Source organism: Apis laboriosa, unplaced genomic scaffold (assembly GCF_014066325.1).
Source record: "Apis laboriosa isolate Shangri-la unplaced genomic scaffold, ASM1406632v1 scaffold21_cov150, whole genome shotgun sequence".
Taxonomy (NCBI): Eukaryota; Metazoa; Arthropoda; class Insecta; order Hymenoptera; family Apidae; genus Apis; species Apis laboriosa.
In genome coordinates, this window is record NW_025222365.1 from 1,199,595 (window position 1) to 1,213,423 (window position 13,829).

Here is a 13,829-nt window from a genome sequence, read left to right on the forward strand (position 1 = left end):
TTCAATATCTAAAATTAAATAAAATTTGATATTATTAAATATAAAAATTATTTTCTTTAATACTTTCAATTTATCTCAAAAAAAAAAAAGAACAATTAAAATTGTGCAGAGATAAAAAAAATTGAAAAATATCTCATCTAATCATAAAACAATATAATTATTGTTTTAACAGTATGATTATAATTATTGATAAAAAAATAATGAAAATAATCGATTCAAATTATTATACACACGTGTATAAACATAAGTATACAATTTATCAGCAATTTATCAGCAATCAGTTTGTAAAAAAATTGATTTCTGAATGGAACTGATATAAGATATATAACAAATATTTTTGTATAGGATGTGCTAGTTTAAATTGCATATCCCAGAGAAATTGAATGTATAAACGTTGAATTGATCTCTTTATATCCACATGACATTATATAGAACATTTTAGATCACATCTTTTCAAATATAATATGGATATTTTAATAAACTTGAGAAATTCAACAAATTCGATGATATTTGTACACATAAGATTTAGAATATCTCGAATATGCGCCAATAATTTTCATTATTGCGAGCGCAATACCTTGCTTCAATTTGATAGAAGACAAGTAATAAGTGTTGATAGTAATTACAATATTAATAACAATATTTTTTATGCGATAGTAATAATAAATGTAATAAGGTACGAGAGAATCACACGAGGCGTTGATCTTAGAGGACCACGTTTCTCTTGATTGGTCGAGGGTACTACGATACGCTATTATTGGGTTAGTAACTATATATGTTCCATCGTATATGGGTCTTTGAAGGTATTGTAAATCTATGATCTATAGATATAGACATATGCGAATCTTTTAACTTATAGCGTTAAATACTTTAAACTTTGAACTTTTGCATTTTCTTGCCATATTTCCTAATATAAATAAAAAATCTGGAAATATTCAAGAATATAGCAGGAAGATCAGGAAGAAAACTTTTATATTCATTTATACAAGACGATTGTCAAATGTTATTCGCATATGCCTGAATTTAACAATCTTGAAACTTTGAATAAACTTTGAATAAATTCTCTCTACGAATTTCTTGAACGCTTTATTATTTATAAGCTATATTTAAATTTTGAAATGTAAAGTTTCGAATAAATTTTTAATTAATAATCTTATAATTATATTTGCTGTAAGATAAAAAAATGACCCAAACGATGGATAATAATCGAAACTCCTTGAAAATATTTTTAATCGTACTTAATGGTCAGTATCAAGTACGTTTATATTTTATTTGTTTAATTAGAGAAATTGATCGATCGTGAAAAAGTAAAACTTCATACGTGCATGAAATTATTTAAAGGAATACAAAATATTTCTTAACTCGTGAAAGAAGTTTAGAGGAAATATAGAAGTTAAGAAATATTAGATCGCATATTAGATCGTTTTGTGAATTTTACGGAAAAACGTTATAGCATAATTTGATAAAATTCTTAAAGTTTTCTTAAAGTTTAGATATTATGTTTAAATATAGAGTTCAATCTCCATTTTAACGAATCTGGAGATTAATTTGTTCCCATCGCATCGATCTTACCTAACAATTCTGTATTGTACCTACAATAACCGCTCGATAACTTGCTCTGAATTATTAAATTCGTACCATTAAAATTTTAATACCAATGAAAGATATTTCAATCCTTCAAGACAATACTGATATAATATTTTTTGATGCCGAAATCAAAATTATGTGTAGCACAAATTCATCTTCTTCTTTTAGCTGAAATATTTTTCTTAAATTAAATATAGTCGCGCGAGAATCGAATAGTCGCACAATTGTTAGTCGCACAAGGATTAGTACATGCAGGATGTAAGAAGGAATTCTATTCAGGGATAATACTGTTAATTTCATCATGCATTCAATAGCACGCTTGAAAGACTGGGTAGGTAGGATAAGTACATATTTACAAGCAACGTTCGATGAAGTCGAATTAGTAATTTCAATCGAAATTCAATTCCTTCCATAAAGTATTAAATATTAAATGATACGATCAAATAGTCAAATTTCTAGAAATTACTGATAGAACTCGTTCGAACGTTGCATTATAATTTTAAGGGGATTTGTGAGTCTTGGGGGAATTGAGTGAGAATTATAAAATAAAGATCATTATAAAGATCTCATAAGACGGTATCAAGCGTGTCGAGACTTCGCAAAAGTTGTTCGTCCTTGGAACACCATTGTACTAATTCTTCGATTGTCACCACGCCATCTTTGTTCGCGTCCATTAACTGAGGATGAAAAATTGATGAATCAATTCATAATTCAATTTTCTTATTGTTTAAAAAAAAACTTTTAATTACATTTAAATAAATCATGTGTATATCATATGACAAAAGTGAAATCGATACTCACGTGAAAAATACGATCGACATGTTCCCGAGCCGCCAAATGCGGCTCGACTATTTGTGGCTGAGTATAACGGCCCAACATCTCATAAATCGAACCAACAACATCCAACATTTCCTCTTTACTGATCAATCCATCTCCGTCCAGATCGTAAAGTCCAAATATCCATTGCAATTTTTCCTCTACCGATCCTCTCGAAACCTTCGACAAAATAGTCAAGAATTCCTGGATACAAAAAAGAAAACGGGCAACTATCTAAAATCGTATCTACTACTCCAGTTAAGTATACACTCCAAAAGATCCTCACTTCAAAGCTTATCTTTCCAGACGGTTTCCTCTTCATAGTGTTGAAGACATAATGAGCATACTGGCTAGCGTCTGAAAGAACGTTGATCCCTTCTCTGTTGAAACTACTTTATATGACGCTCAATTTCTCTCACCGCTACTTACCACCTTGGGGGAAGAACTGTGAAAAAATCTGTTTAAAAGCTTCCTCGTCGACGAGACCCGTGGGACATTCCTGTTTAAAACCGCGATAGATAAGCTGTATTTCCTTCCTGGAGAATCTGGTGTTGGCCGCCAATGTGGAAAGCTCCTCCGGCTTGTGCCTGCCGCCAAGGGCAAGGGCACCGGCGGTGGAACCCCCTAAAATGCCCCCGAGTTCTTCAAGTTCGCCCTCTGTAAGTTTGCCAATAGGCGCTTCACTCCTAAGACTGTACCACGCGTTCGAGATACTCCCCTCTCACCTTCGATCAAAGTGCGTCTTCCTCTACACCAGACTAAGGGAGAAAACGCCGTTCTTTCTCTCTCACTAGCAGGCAGGAGAGAAGATGGCGCGTATCTACTTACGAGATAAAGTGCAACGAGCTCAAGAAAACGCATTACTCGGGAGAAAATACGCCGGGTGCCCGAAGGACGGAAAGATATCACGGCTGATCCTCCGGGCAACCTGCCTACACCTCCCTTCGATAAATACGGGGGATTCTACGGGAGACAGTGCGCGCATTGCCAAGACGGATAGTACCTGGAGATATACAGGTGCATAGACTTGCAGGCGGAGAACTCGTGAGCGAAAGATAACAGGAAGAATTATTATTGCCCAGGTAAAACATTTCGATTTGAGAAAAAAAAAAAGGACCGATTAATGATTTACAATCGGTATCCAAACGGCAAAGATTTTTATCGAAGATCGTGTTTTACTTGGGAGAGAATATAATAAATAGAAACGATATTCGCACGATTCCATCTTTTTTTTTTGTCGTTTTTTCGATCGACGATGGAAAGATGCGTGAAGTTAATAGAGAGAGAGAAAGAGAGAGAGAGAGAGAGAGAATAGAGGAAATTATCGTTAAAAATCAAAGAGATTCTAAATTGTTAAAAGATCGAAAGATACGTTATATTCGGAAACTATAATATACTTCAGATTCGAAAAATTGTGAAATTTTCATCAGATCGATCGAGCGGTGCAGCATCGAGTCGTTATCGCTTTCGTTCACTTTTCGTTAACTTTCGATGAAAGTTAAACTTTGATTGACAATACGGTTTCGTGGGTGGAAATTTTCACGCGACACGGCTGTCTAGACGCGCTTCTTATCGAAGCCGTGCTACGTAAAATCGATATTCATTAACACGAAGCGCTATAAATAATAATTACCGACATCGAAAATAAAATTCAAGATCAAACGAAAGCGCACACCCAATGCTACATCGCATGGAGAGAGAATCGAGCGCTAAAGAATAGTTGTAACTCTCTATATGGATGCATCTAATCATAGAAATACCTAACAATCGACAATTCTACTAACATACTCTACGAGAGACTGCTGTATGTATACTGCTACACTGAATATATAAATACTACGTATTTACGGAAATACGCGACATTGGCACGTGTTCACCTATCGTTGGACATTTATGAATTCCACAAGTTGCCTTTCAATCTCTGCATCGATCAATGAATTTCCAAAGATTCAACGTTTGATTGAAACGTTTCGAGAGATATCGAGCAATTTCATCGAATAAATTTTCAAATGAATTCACGCGTGTCTATCCTATCATGCAATTAATATCTTTTATACATGCTTTCGTTTAATATAATTGAAAACGACCAAGCGAACCGATCTTTTTTCTCGAGAGTATTCGTGATCGCAAGAAAATAAAAATTTTTGTGGAAAAAATTTTTAAATAAACCGTTAAATAAGCATCGAATACGTTTTTTAATCAATATCGTTAAAAGCTATTTGAGATTCCATGTTTCGCGATATCATGCTGTTTTCCGTCATTCGTCTCGTCCATTCTACGATTTCCATTTGCAAGCTAAGAGAGAAAACGTGTTCGAAATTTGTGTTCAAAAACGAAATACCACTGGTTTGCGACTAAGGTAGAAGCTTCCCATTGATCGCTGCTAAAATTACAATCACAGAATTATATAAAGTAAAACTGAATATTAAATCTTTTAAAGAAATGCGAAGATCAAAATATTGAGGAAGTTTTAAAGTTTGATGAAGAATCAATACGTAAAAGGAAAATTAGCATTCTGAGTGTTAAAATCTACGTTGCTATTATTTAGAAAGATTTAATTAACAGGTGAAAAAGAAAAAAAAAAAAAAAGAAAAATATTATTAAACGCACCGTTGTTCAGTCGAGAATCGTGTAAAACACGGCTGTGTGTTTTCAACTGAGTTTTATATACACATTATAAATGTATGCACTGTGTAATTCCACTAGCAGCTCTGATCCCGGGCATCCGGGGTCACCATAGCAACGGGAGAGCTCCTACCCTGTATCCACCCCACTTTGCAATTTCGGACCATTTGTCGATTAAAAACGCGCGAGATCTGGAGATCTATGTCTATATATGTATATACAAAAGAAAAGAGAGAGAGACAGACAGAGAGAGAGAGAGAGAGAGAGAGAGAGAGAGAGAGAGAGAGAAGAGAGAAAGAAAGAGAGAGAGAAAGAAAAAGAAAGAAAAAAAACGTCTAGAGAGGCATAGAACATGGTCACATCGGTCGGTTCTCTAGAGCGGACCACCAACTATTAATTACAATGTATTCCAAAGTGCTATTTCTCAAAGGAATCGTCAATCAAGGGCAAACAAAAAGGAAAATTTGTATTGTATATTCTTTCTTTCTCTGTCGAACGAGTCTCGCACCTTGCCGTTGCATCTTTGGCAGCTGTTAGCACTGACACACCGCAACGAACGGTTTCGCGATAAAGGGGGAGATCGTTCGGGCCTGGGCTGTCGTGTCAATCCCTTCGTCTCAAGGAGGATCTCTTTCCACGGCACGACGTATCGACTTGGCCTGCACCGATTATCGGAGAGGAAACTCGAGCGGCACTACAGTCGGCCTTTATGATTGATGAACTTACTTTTCTCACGGCTCTTACGTGACTTCATTGACCGCAAGCACCGATTCGTTGCCGGTTCACAAGTAAACGATCGCGCTCAGCGATCCGTGCCACCGACTGTCGATTTCGTTCCCGTCGTTGCTTCGAAACGATCGATCGAACGATCTCTTCCAATTTCCCGCTATGATTATCGAAATTCTTCACACTGGACAGATCTTTCTTCCTTTCTCCCTTCTTCTCTTTTTCTTCTCTTCTTTTTCTCTTTCTTTTTTTTTTCCTTTTCCTTCTTCTCACTCAATTTCTCACGTTGCTTTCTCACGTTCCTCGTTCGAAACCGATCAACGCGTGCACCTCTTGTTTCTTCGATCGATGCTTCACGACCGACTAACGTATAAGCCACGGACTGGGTAACGATGTGCGCAGCCTTCGCGTTGATGCACTGAAACAGCTGCCACGCAAAAGCACGGGGTATACTTGCTCCCGCGCAAGTCTACGTTCTTTTCCCATTATATACATATGCTAAATATTGGCCACCGGTAGCTAATGGGATATTATTTCAATAAACAATCATCATTCAGCTCGTTATCCTTGCTTATTTTTTCCCAATCCCCGCTCCATCCGGCTTCTTTTCCATCCAGTCGTTATATTTGCGTACTGGCGAATCAATTGGTTTCGCTTACACACTAGAATAATGCACACAACTTCGTACATCGTTTCAATCGTCATACGTTATTTTTATACGTTTCAAAACAAGTCTCATCAATTATCGAGTTTAACCAATTTGCTAAGTGAACAATTTATTTCAATAAGATGCGTTGAAAAAAAACAATTTACATTAATCTATCCTATAAATGGATTCTATAAAGCGATTATTTCTTTCTCGAACAAAAGTTGAATAAAACTATTCGGCAATTTATCATTAAGATAGTCAAAATAAAAAAATAATGAAATTATATAAAAATGAAGCTGTTTTTCCAGTTATAAAATTTAAAAATGTTTATACGTAAGCAACAGGTAGAAAATATCTCATTGGTCAGACAGGAATTAGTCAATTAGTGATCAATCGATTGTAAAATTACTCATCAGTATATGTACACTTAATCTGGAGTATATGTACACTTAATCTGGATACTTACTACTTTCTAAAGAACAACAGCTACGAGATGTGGCTGACTATTTACGACTATTCTACTAAATGCGGACATCACATACAACTTGCCTATCATATCATAATATCATGTCATTTTAAAATAAAAAGAAGAAGATTTAATGCATTATAAACTTTAATATTATAAATATGAGACAGACAAAAATACTTTCTAAAATTGAAACCAAGCCAAAAACATGATTGCAGGTGTAGATTATTTACTTGAAATGTATTGATCACCGATAAATACAACAAAAATGTATATCAAACATATACATCAAATGAATATATATATTAAAATTTTTATTATAAATTATTTTAGTGAATTATTATCTCAAATATAAAATTATACGTATGAATTATGAAAGTGGCAATATTATCGATCGATAAGATCAAATTGTCAAAATCATAATTTCCAGATGGCAGGATAATAGCACTTGATGCTAATAATAGTAATCAATAGTAATCATTGATAAAAGAATATTGTATATATAAAAATATACAAAGAAAACATTATTTAAAGAATAAAAATCTTTAATTTTCTTCTTTTAAAGATGCTTTTATTAGTCTATCATAAATTTTAAATATATTCTAAAAATTATTTAATATTAAACGGAAATATAACTAAAATATAAACTATTTTGAAAAACTTTGACTAATAATGTAATAAAGATAGTTTTAAGACAAATCAAATTTAACAATGAAAAGGACGATATTCCTCAACATTTTTTCAACATTTCATGTGGAATTATTTTCGGTTAAATCAATTTTTAAATTAAAAGAAACCGCGTAATTCGGTTAGCAGACGAATTTTTCTATCGGCCATATCAGGAATGTGTGAGAATTGAGGGAAAGATATATTACGACTGGATGGCTTGATATTGAAAAATGAATAGCAACGATATTTCAAATTTATCATACAAAGAATTACAAGCTTTAGCTCTTCGATATCGAGTACCAGGTAACATAAAGGTAACTGATTTATTCTTAGAAATATAATTAAAAAAATTTCCTTAATTTTTTTCCTAAAACGACAAGTAAATTGATTTTTGAACGATCGATTATGATTTCTGGCCGTAGAAGAAATTACTGGTTAAAGTGTTGCAAGCCGCAAAAGGCGGAAATGAAAATGAAGTTGGCAGGCTACTGCAAGATCTTAAGCAGAATCGTAAGAGGAAAGTGAGAAAAGTCAAAATCAGAAAACTCGGGTTAACCTCCACACCATTACATAGTCCTGATTACGGTATGGCTGATGATTATTACTGCCCGCAACAGCAACCACCTTATCAATGGGTGAGTTGATTTTCATTTAGTTTCGATGTTGTAATATATATTCAAACTTGAAAAAATTCAAATTATTTTATAAAATCTCACATTCGTCTCAAAAATTGATCGATGATGCTTGAGACAGAAAATTATATCGAATATGATTAATTTTATAGATCGATCATCAATTATCAATCTTATCAAAAATTTTATATTTATAATATTTCTGTAACAATGAAAATTTTATTACATTTATATGTAATGTTTTTTTAACAAAATTTTAATAAAAAAAATAACAAAATATTTATTTTAAATAAAATAATTATTTCTATAGGTGGGTGCAGAAGAAGAAATTGCAAGTAGAGATGAAGATAACAAAATTCCTCATTATGAAGAGTTTAAACAATTTTTGTTAAAGAGAATCCAAAGAGAATTTCAAACATATGATGCAAATAATAATCAAATACAAGATTCAACTGTAGTGGATTTAAGAACAGCAACAGTTTCATCTGATATGCAAAAAGTTCCTTTAGATATTAGTAATTATACTAAGTCTAATATAGTTGCTGTTAATAATGTAGATACATCTATATATCAACCAAATGATAATGTAGAATATCAAACATTAGAAGATACAAATAGCAATATGCAGGGATCTATACTTCTAAAAAAAATGTTACAAGCCCCAGTTGGTGCAAATTTAGGTGAGATAGCCAGTCCTGTACTTGGAAGATTTTGGACAATGGAACAATATCAATCTAATACTTTGTTAGATAATTCTGATACTTTAACTGCTGAATCAGACAATCAAGATAATGAAGAAAATTTAGAGAACAATACAGAATGCTATGGATTTCTAAATGGTATAAAGGGAGAATATTTTTTGAATGAACCAACTTTTGTGAAAAGTGTTGAAGAAATTGGTCAACAAATTTCAAATGTTTTAACAAATGAAAATATTAATCAATATAAATATCCTAACACAAATATTGATATGCATCAAGTCTATGAAAATTGGACTATTACTAATGTTATGGATGCAACAGGTAACAGTTATGCAACATCAGATGTTCAACCAACAAAAGTATTTCAGACTATGTATTGTGATAATATAATCTCTGATAGTTTAAATAAGCCTATAAATGATGAAAATTTAACATGTCAATATCGAATGACAGAGACTGTACATCCATATAATTCAAATCAAAATTTATTAAATTTGAATCCATCGGAAGAAAATCAGTATTGTGAAACAAATATTATTTCTAATGACCAATCTAATTGTAATAATTCCTATTATTTACAAAATTTAATTAAGTGCAGTACAGAAACTACTGGAGAGTATTTGCAATATACACATTCCTTTTCAAATGCAAATATAGATCAAGAAACATATACATCTACAACATCTCAAACATTTTCTAACAATAATCATTACAATGCTAATCTTCCATATGAATATTCTTGTTCACATAATAATCAATCAACCATTCCATTATCTGAAAATTTAGGACAATCAGAACAAAATTGTAATTCTATAATACAAACAGAATCTAATAATCATAGGGATATACCTGTTATAACAGATAAAATACAAACAAATGGTATGTAGTTGTTCTACTGTTGCTTTAAAAATATTTATTTAATATAAAGAAAAATAATATTATGTTTTTAATATCTTCAGGAATACTAGATCCATTTTGGCCAAAAAGAATATCCAAAATGCCTCCAGATTCTATTTTAGAAAATATTTTGAATTTCATTAGTAACAAACGTATAGATTTATCGAAATTAGATCAAACATCTTGTGTATATTGTTACATAGCTCCTATTGTTACTCATACACCAGTTTCATCAAGTATAAGTTGCTCTCAAAAAGAAAAATTTGTTGCAGAATATAGACAACATTCATTTTCTCCATATTGGTTACTTTATAATGATACTTCATGCGGAATGCGAATGGCTAATTTACAAACGAACGTTAGGGAAGCTATAATAGAAGAATCACGGCCATTACATTCACCATTATCAAATAACGAGTCTGATTTAAGAGAATCAGTTGCGGGAAGTGAAGATTCAATTACTGAAGTTTGGACTCATAATTATACGAATTACGAAACGCCAGCCGAAAAAGATGTAAATATATGCGAAGATTTAAATGTTGAAGTTACAGATTGTTTATTTTCAGTGATCAATACTGAACCATTGGTTAGTCAAGTAAATGATCTTTCTAAAAATTAAAAAAAAAAATGTGTACTATTAATAGTACATAAAATTGTATTTATCGTTATTAAAAAAGAAAGAATATAAAAACAATGATATTATGTAATTTATGAAGAAAAATAATTACACAAATTATTTATATATTTAAGATTATAAATCAAAGTCAAACATGATCAATTGAAGATTATCTTGTTTAATCTAAAAATTTCAAGAAAGCGATTTATTATGTTATAGCGATCATGTAAAACTATTTTTTCAATGTTAATAAAAGTGCAATGTTAATTACAGAAAAAAATATGTTAGTATTAAAAAAATAAAAAAAGTAAAATGATTTTTTTTAAGTTGGTGTTTGTAAAAATATAAATTTGGCAAAAAAAAATTACAAAATATACCTACTACATATATGCGGAAAAATACATGCAATTTTTTTTTATAAAACGAGGATAAAGAAACAAACGATATTAGAAATAAAAAAAAATGAAATTAATTTTAATAAATTATCCGAATTAAATATTTTTGATTAAAAATAAAATCAAAAATTTTTTTTCGTTTATTTTCTTTATCTTCAATCAATATTTATATATCGTTATATATTTTAATAAGAAATAAACAGCAAGCATCATAAATGTAAATTAATAAAATATTTATTTAAAGCCTTCTGTCCATAACATATAATATATAATCGAAAGAAAAAAATATAAATGATTATCATATGTTCGATCTTTTGATTTTTATAATTTTAAATTAATTCAATCTTTATCAAATAATAACAAAATTTTTTTTATGCAAAGATAACTATGAGTTATTTATTTCAATGAATTATTTATAATAAAAATTAAATGAAAATTTTACTTACTTGGAATTCCTTCTGCTTGCATTTGTGTTTTCAAATAATTAAAAACTTTAACTGGGATCGATTCCTTTCTTCGATTTTTATATACTCCTACTTCAGAATCCATACTTTTCGAAGTACTTTGTTTATCAGAAGATCTACCTGGTGTCATATGAACACTATACATTTTGTTTTTTATATTTCACTATACTAATAAATTAATAATTAAATAATTTAATTAGTAATCTGATTAAACGTTTCTTCTTTTCTTTTTACTTTTTATTTAATGTTTGAAACAAGACTTATTTCGCGCCTCGTCGATAATGCTTTTTTTATCATTTTTATGGTTTCAACAATCGATATATTATTTAAAATTTACCAGAAAAAAAAAATAAAAAAATATAAATGATAAATTTATAATGCGAAATAAAGACAGTACTTGCTAGACCAAGATCTCAGACACTACTGCTTTTAAAAAAAAGCAATAGCGCTATGTAGGTAAGTGGTGCACTGTATCTAATGATGTCCTCGAAAATTGAGACTAATTATTTCGCCGCTTCGTTTATTTTTTGTGCATAAAAAAAGAAAATATTAATATAACTCTAAATATAAATCAATTTTATAAATCATTCTTTCAAAATTCTAATAATAAAATATAATAAAATCTTTTTTTTTTGCAAGAAAAATTATTTTAAATTATAACGAATTATATAAAATTATATAATCGATATCTGAATGTAAAATTAAAATATTATTTTTATTTTGGATTATTATAATATATTAAATTTATATTATATTTACTATTACAATAAAATAAAATTATTTAAATTTAAATATAATGAATTCAAATAATTACATATTATTTATAATTATTCTCAATAAATTAAAATAAATTCAATTATTTTTTCTGAAATTAAATTGAATACCAAAAACATATCGTTATTGAATTGAATAAAACTTTATGGGTATCATTGCATGGATATAAAAGCGATATCTAGATAATACAAAATCTAAAGATAAATTTCTTTACAATAACATGTTCCTAACCTAGTAATGATTTCAATCACGAAATTGATATACATATTTTAAAAATTGAGTTTTTAAATAAAATAATCCTGATGCTAAAAGTTAAAGTATATATGTTAAAGTATAATATAATCTTAAGTATTTTTTGAAAGAATTACATATAATACGAAAAATTTTAAATAATGATACGACCGCCAGTGTTACTTAATATTAATGCATTAACAGTACGAAATTTAAATGTTTATGATCATTTAATATCCAATGGATCTTATATTCAATGTGTACGATGGAAAAGAAAACCAATTTGGTTACCAACAGCAAAATCTAAGATATTTAGAGTACCACAAAGACCAGTCATACCTATAGAAGATCAGTGTGAACTTAAACGTTTATTCAATAATTATAGAACATTAATGAAATCTTTAATGTATATAAAATTTCCATTATTATTTATAATAACAGATTTATATAGTATATAAAATGATATATATGTAATTTTGTCTTAGGTCTTTTTTTGTTGAAAAAGAAGAAGAAAGAAAAAAGAATTTGGATTTTAATATTGTAAAAATGAATATAGAGAAAGATTTTGAAATATGTTCTAATATAAATAATCAATGGAACAAAGAAATAGCTATGATACGACAAGAAAGATTAAGTCAAGAAAGAACTTATCGTATACAAGAAATTCATAAAAAATTAAAAGAAAAAAAGGAAAGAGATTTAAAAATGCAAGAAATTATAGATGCAAATATCAAAAAGGTAAAAGAAGAAGCTACAACATTTATTACATCTAAAAATATAGATGAAGCTATTCTGAATGCATTGGAAAATATTATAGATCATAATATTGCAATTGATCGTGATGGTAATTTTTACAAAGATGAACCTAAAAAAAATGAATCATCTACTACATCTAATTAAACAAATTAAAATAAATGTTATATTATAAATAGTTTGTATCTTAGAAATTAATTTCTTTTAATAAATAAAATTTTTTTTAAAGCTACATTTGTATATTTACAATTTCCTTTAATTTCAATTCAATACATTTTTTTCTAATTCAGAATATATTTATTGAAAATGATCATATATAATGTATGTATTTATAATGTATTTATAATATAATAACAAAAAGCTTGTAAACACATCCATTTAAGTTCTGTAAGTATTTACAATATGGCATACAATTTTATTAATTATCTGATTTTATAACTTGTTTATCCATATTGTTGCAACTTACATTTAGAACATTAGGTGCACAATTTTTTTTCGGACGATCTAATAATGTATTATCGTCGTACAACTTTTTACAAAAATGTACTTCATTGATATAAATCAATATAGATTTCATGTATTTTTTTGTATCGACGATAATCACAGATATTAATTTGTAATTTGCATGATATTTATTTTTGTATTCACTGAAATAACTTCAATAACAGACAATTTTATATGAATGAAATTGTGTTTGAACATATGGTTTGAGATATTTATATGTGATTCTACTTGCATTATGCATTGCAATGTATCATTAAGAATAATTACTTTTACATTTCATATATATATATACTTGTAACATACCATGATGTAATTTTAACGTTG

General features: G+C 29.4%; 3 protein-coding genes across 9 annotated transcripts; 2 read left to right on the forward strand and 1 right to left on the reverse strand.

Moving 5' to 3' along the window:
• Positions 1 to 121: 121 nt before the first annotated feature.
• Positions 122 to 11,619, reverse strand: LOC122712863 (Kv channel-interacting protein 2-like). Of its 7 annotated transcripts, none has more exons than XM_043932831.1 (7): positions 11,226 to 11,619; positions 5,755 to 6,416; positions 3,129 to 5,687; positions 2,833 to 3,060; positions 2,690 to 2,760; positions 2,389 to 2,607; positions 122 to 2,264 (listed from the first exon to the last, which is right to left on the reverse strand). In XM_043932831.1, exons 3-7 carry the CDS (start codon positions 3,262 to 3,264, stop codon positions 2,154 to 2,156), a joined length of 765 nt encoding a protein of 254 aa, XP_043788766.1. In that variant the 5' UTR covers positions 3,265 to 5,687; positions 5,755 to 6,416; positions 11,226 to 11,619; the 3' UTR covers positions 122 to 2,153. The 7 variants fall into 7 exon arrangements, with proteins under 7 accessions (XP_043788766.1, XP_043788765.1, XP_043788764.1 ...); XM_043932830.1 differs by having other exon boundaries at positions 3,129 to 4,786; positions 5,014 to 6,416; XM_043932829.1 differs by having other exon boundaries at positions 3,129 to 6,416.
• On the forward strand, positions 7,523 to 10,542 carry LOC122712862 (homeobox protein 3-like). Its single transcript, XM_043932828.1, has 4 exons — positions 7,523 to 7,852; positions 7,961 to 8,173; positions 8,481 to 9,750; positions 9,831 to 10,542. The coding sequence occupies exons 1-4, from the start codon at positions 7,769 to 7,771 to the stop codon at positions 10,385 to 10,387; spliced, it is 2,124 nt and encodes a 707-aa protein (XP_043788763.1). The 5' UTR covers positions 7,523 to 7,768; the 3' UTR covers positions 10,388 to 10,542.
• A 601-nt stretch (positions 11,620 to 12,220) lies between the features above and the next one.
• On the forward strand, positions 12,221 to 13,217 carry LOC122712928 (probable 28S ribosomal protein S26, mitochondrial). The gene is made up of 2 exons (XM_043932959.1): positions 12,221 to 12,654; positions 12,734 to 13,217. Exons 1-2 carry the CDS (start codon positions 12,410 to 12,412, stop codon positions 13,146 to 13,148), a joined length of 660 nt encoding a protein of 219 aa, XP_043788894.1. The 5' UTR covers positions 12,221 to 12,409; the 3' UTR covers positions 13,149 to 13,217.
• Positions 13,218 to 13,829: the final 612 nt, after the last annotated feature.

What these genes read in the sequence shown, in the direction of transcription:
- LOC122712862 (XM_043932828.1), top strand. Translation starts at nt 7,769, where the DNA reads ATGAATAGCAACGATATTTCAAATTTATCATACAAAGAATTACAAGCT. An exon ending in GAGTACCAGGTAACATAAAG is followed by an intron (nt 7,853 to 7,960) that starts GTAACTGATTTA and finishes TTCTGGCCGTAG; the next exon opens with AAGAAATTACTGGTTAAAGT. An exon ending in AGATAAAATACAAACAAATG is followed by an intron (nt 9,751 to 9,830) that starts GTATGTAGTTGT and finishes TAATATCTTCAG; the next exon opens with GAATACTAGATCCATTTTGG.
- LOC122712863 (XM_043932831.1), bottom strand. Translation starts at nt 3,264, where the DNA reads ATGCGTTTTCTTGAGCTCGTTGCACTTTATCTCGTAAGTAGATACGCG. An exon ending in ACAGTTCTTCCCCCAAGGTG is followed by an intron (nt 2,761 to 2,832) that starts GTAAGTAGCGGT and finishes ACGTTCTTTCAG; the next exon opens with ACGCTAGCCAGTATGCTCAT. An exon ending in CTGGAAAGATAAGCTTTGAA is followed by an intron (nt 2,608 to 2,689) that starts GTGAGGATCTTT and finishes TTTTGTATCCAG; the next exon opens with GAATTCTTGACTATTTTGTC.
- LOC122712928 (XM_043932959.1), top strand. Translation starts at nt 12,410, where the DNA reads ATGATACGACCGCCAGTGTTACTTAATATTAATGCATTAACAGTACGA. An exon ending in ACATTAATGAAATCTTTAAT is followed by an intron (nt 12,655 to 12,733) that starts GTATATAAAATT and finishes ATTTTGTCTTAG; the next exon opens with GTCTTTTTTTGTTGAAAAAG.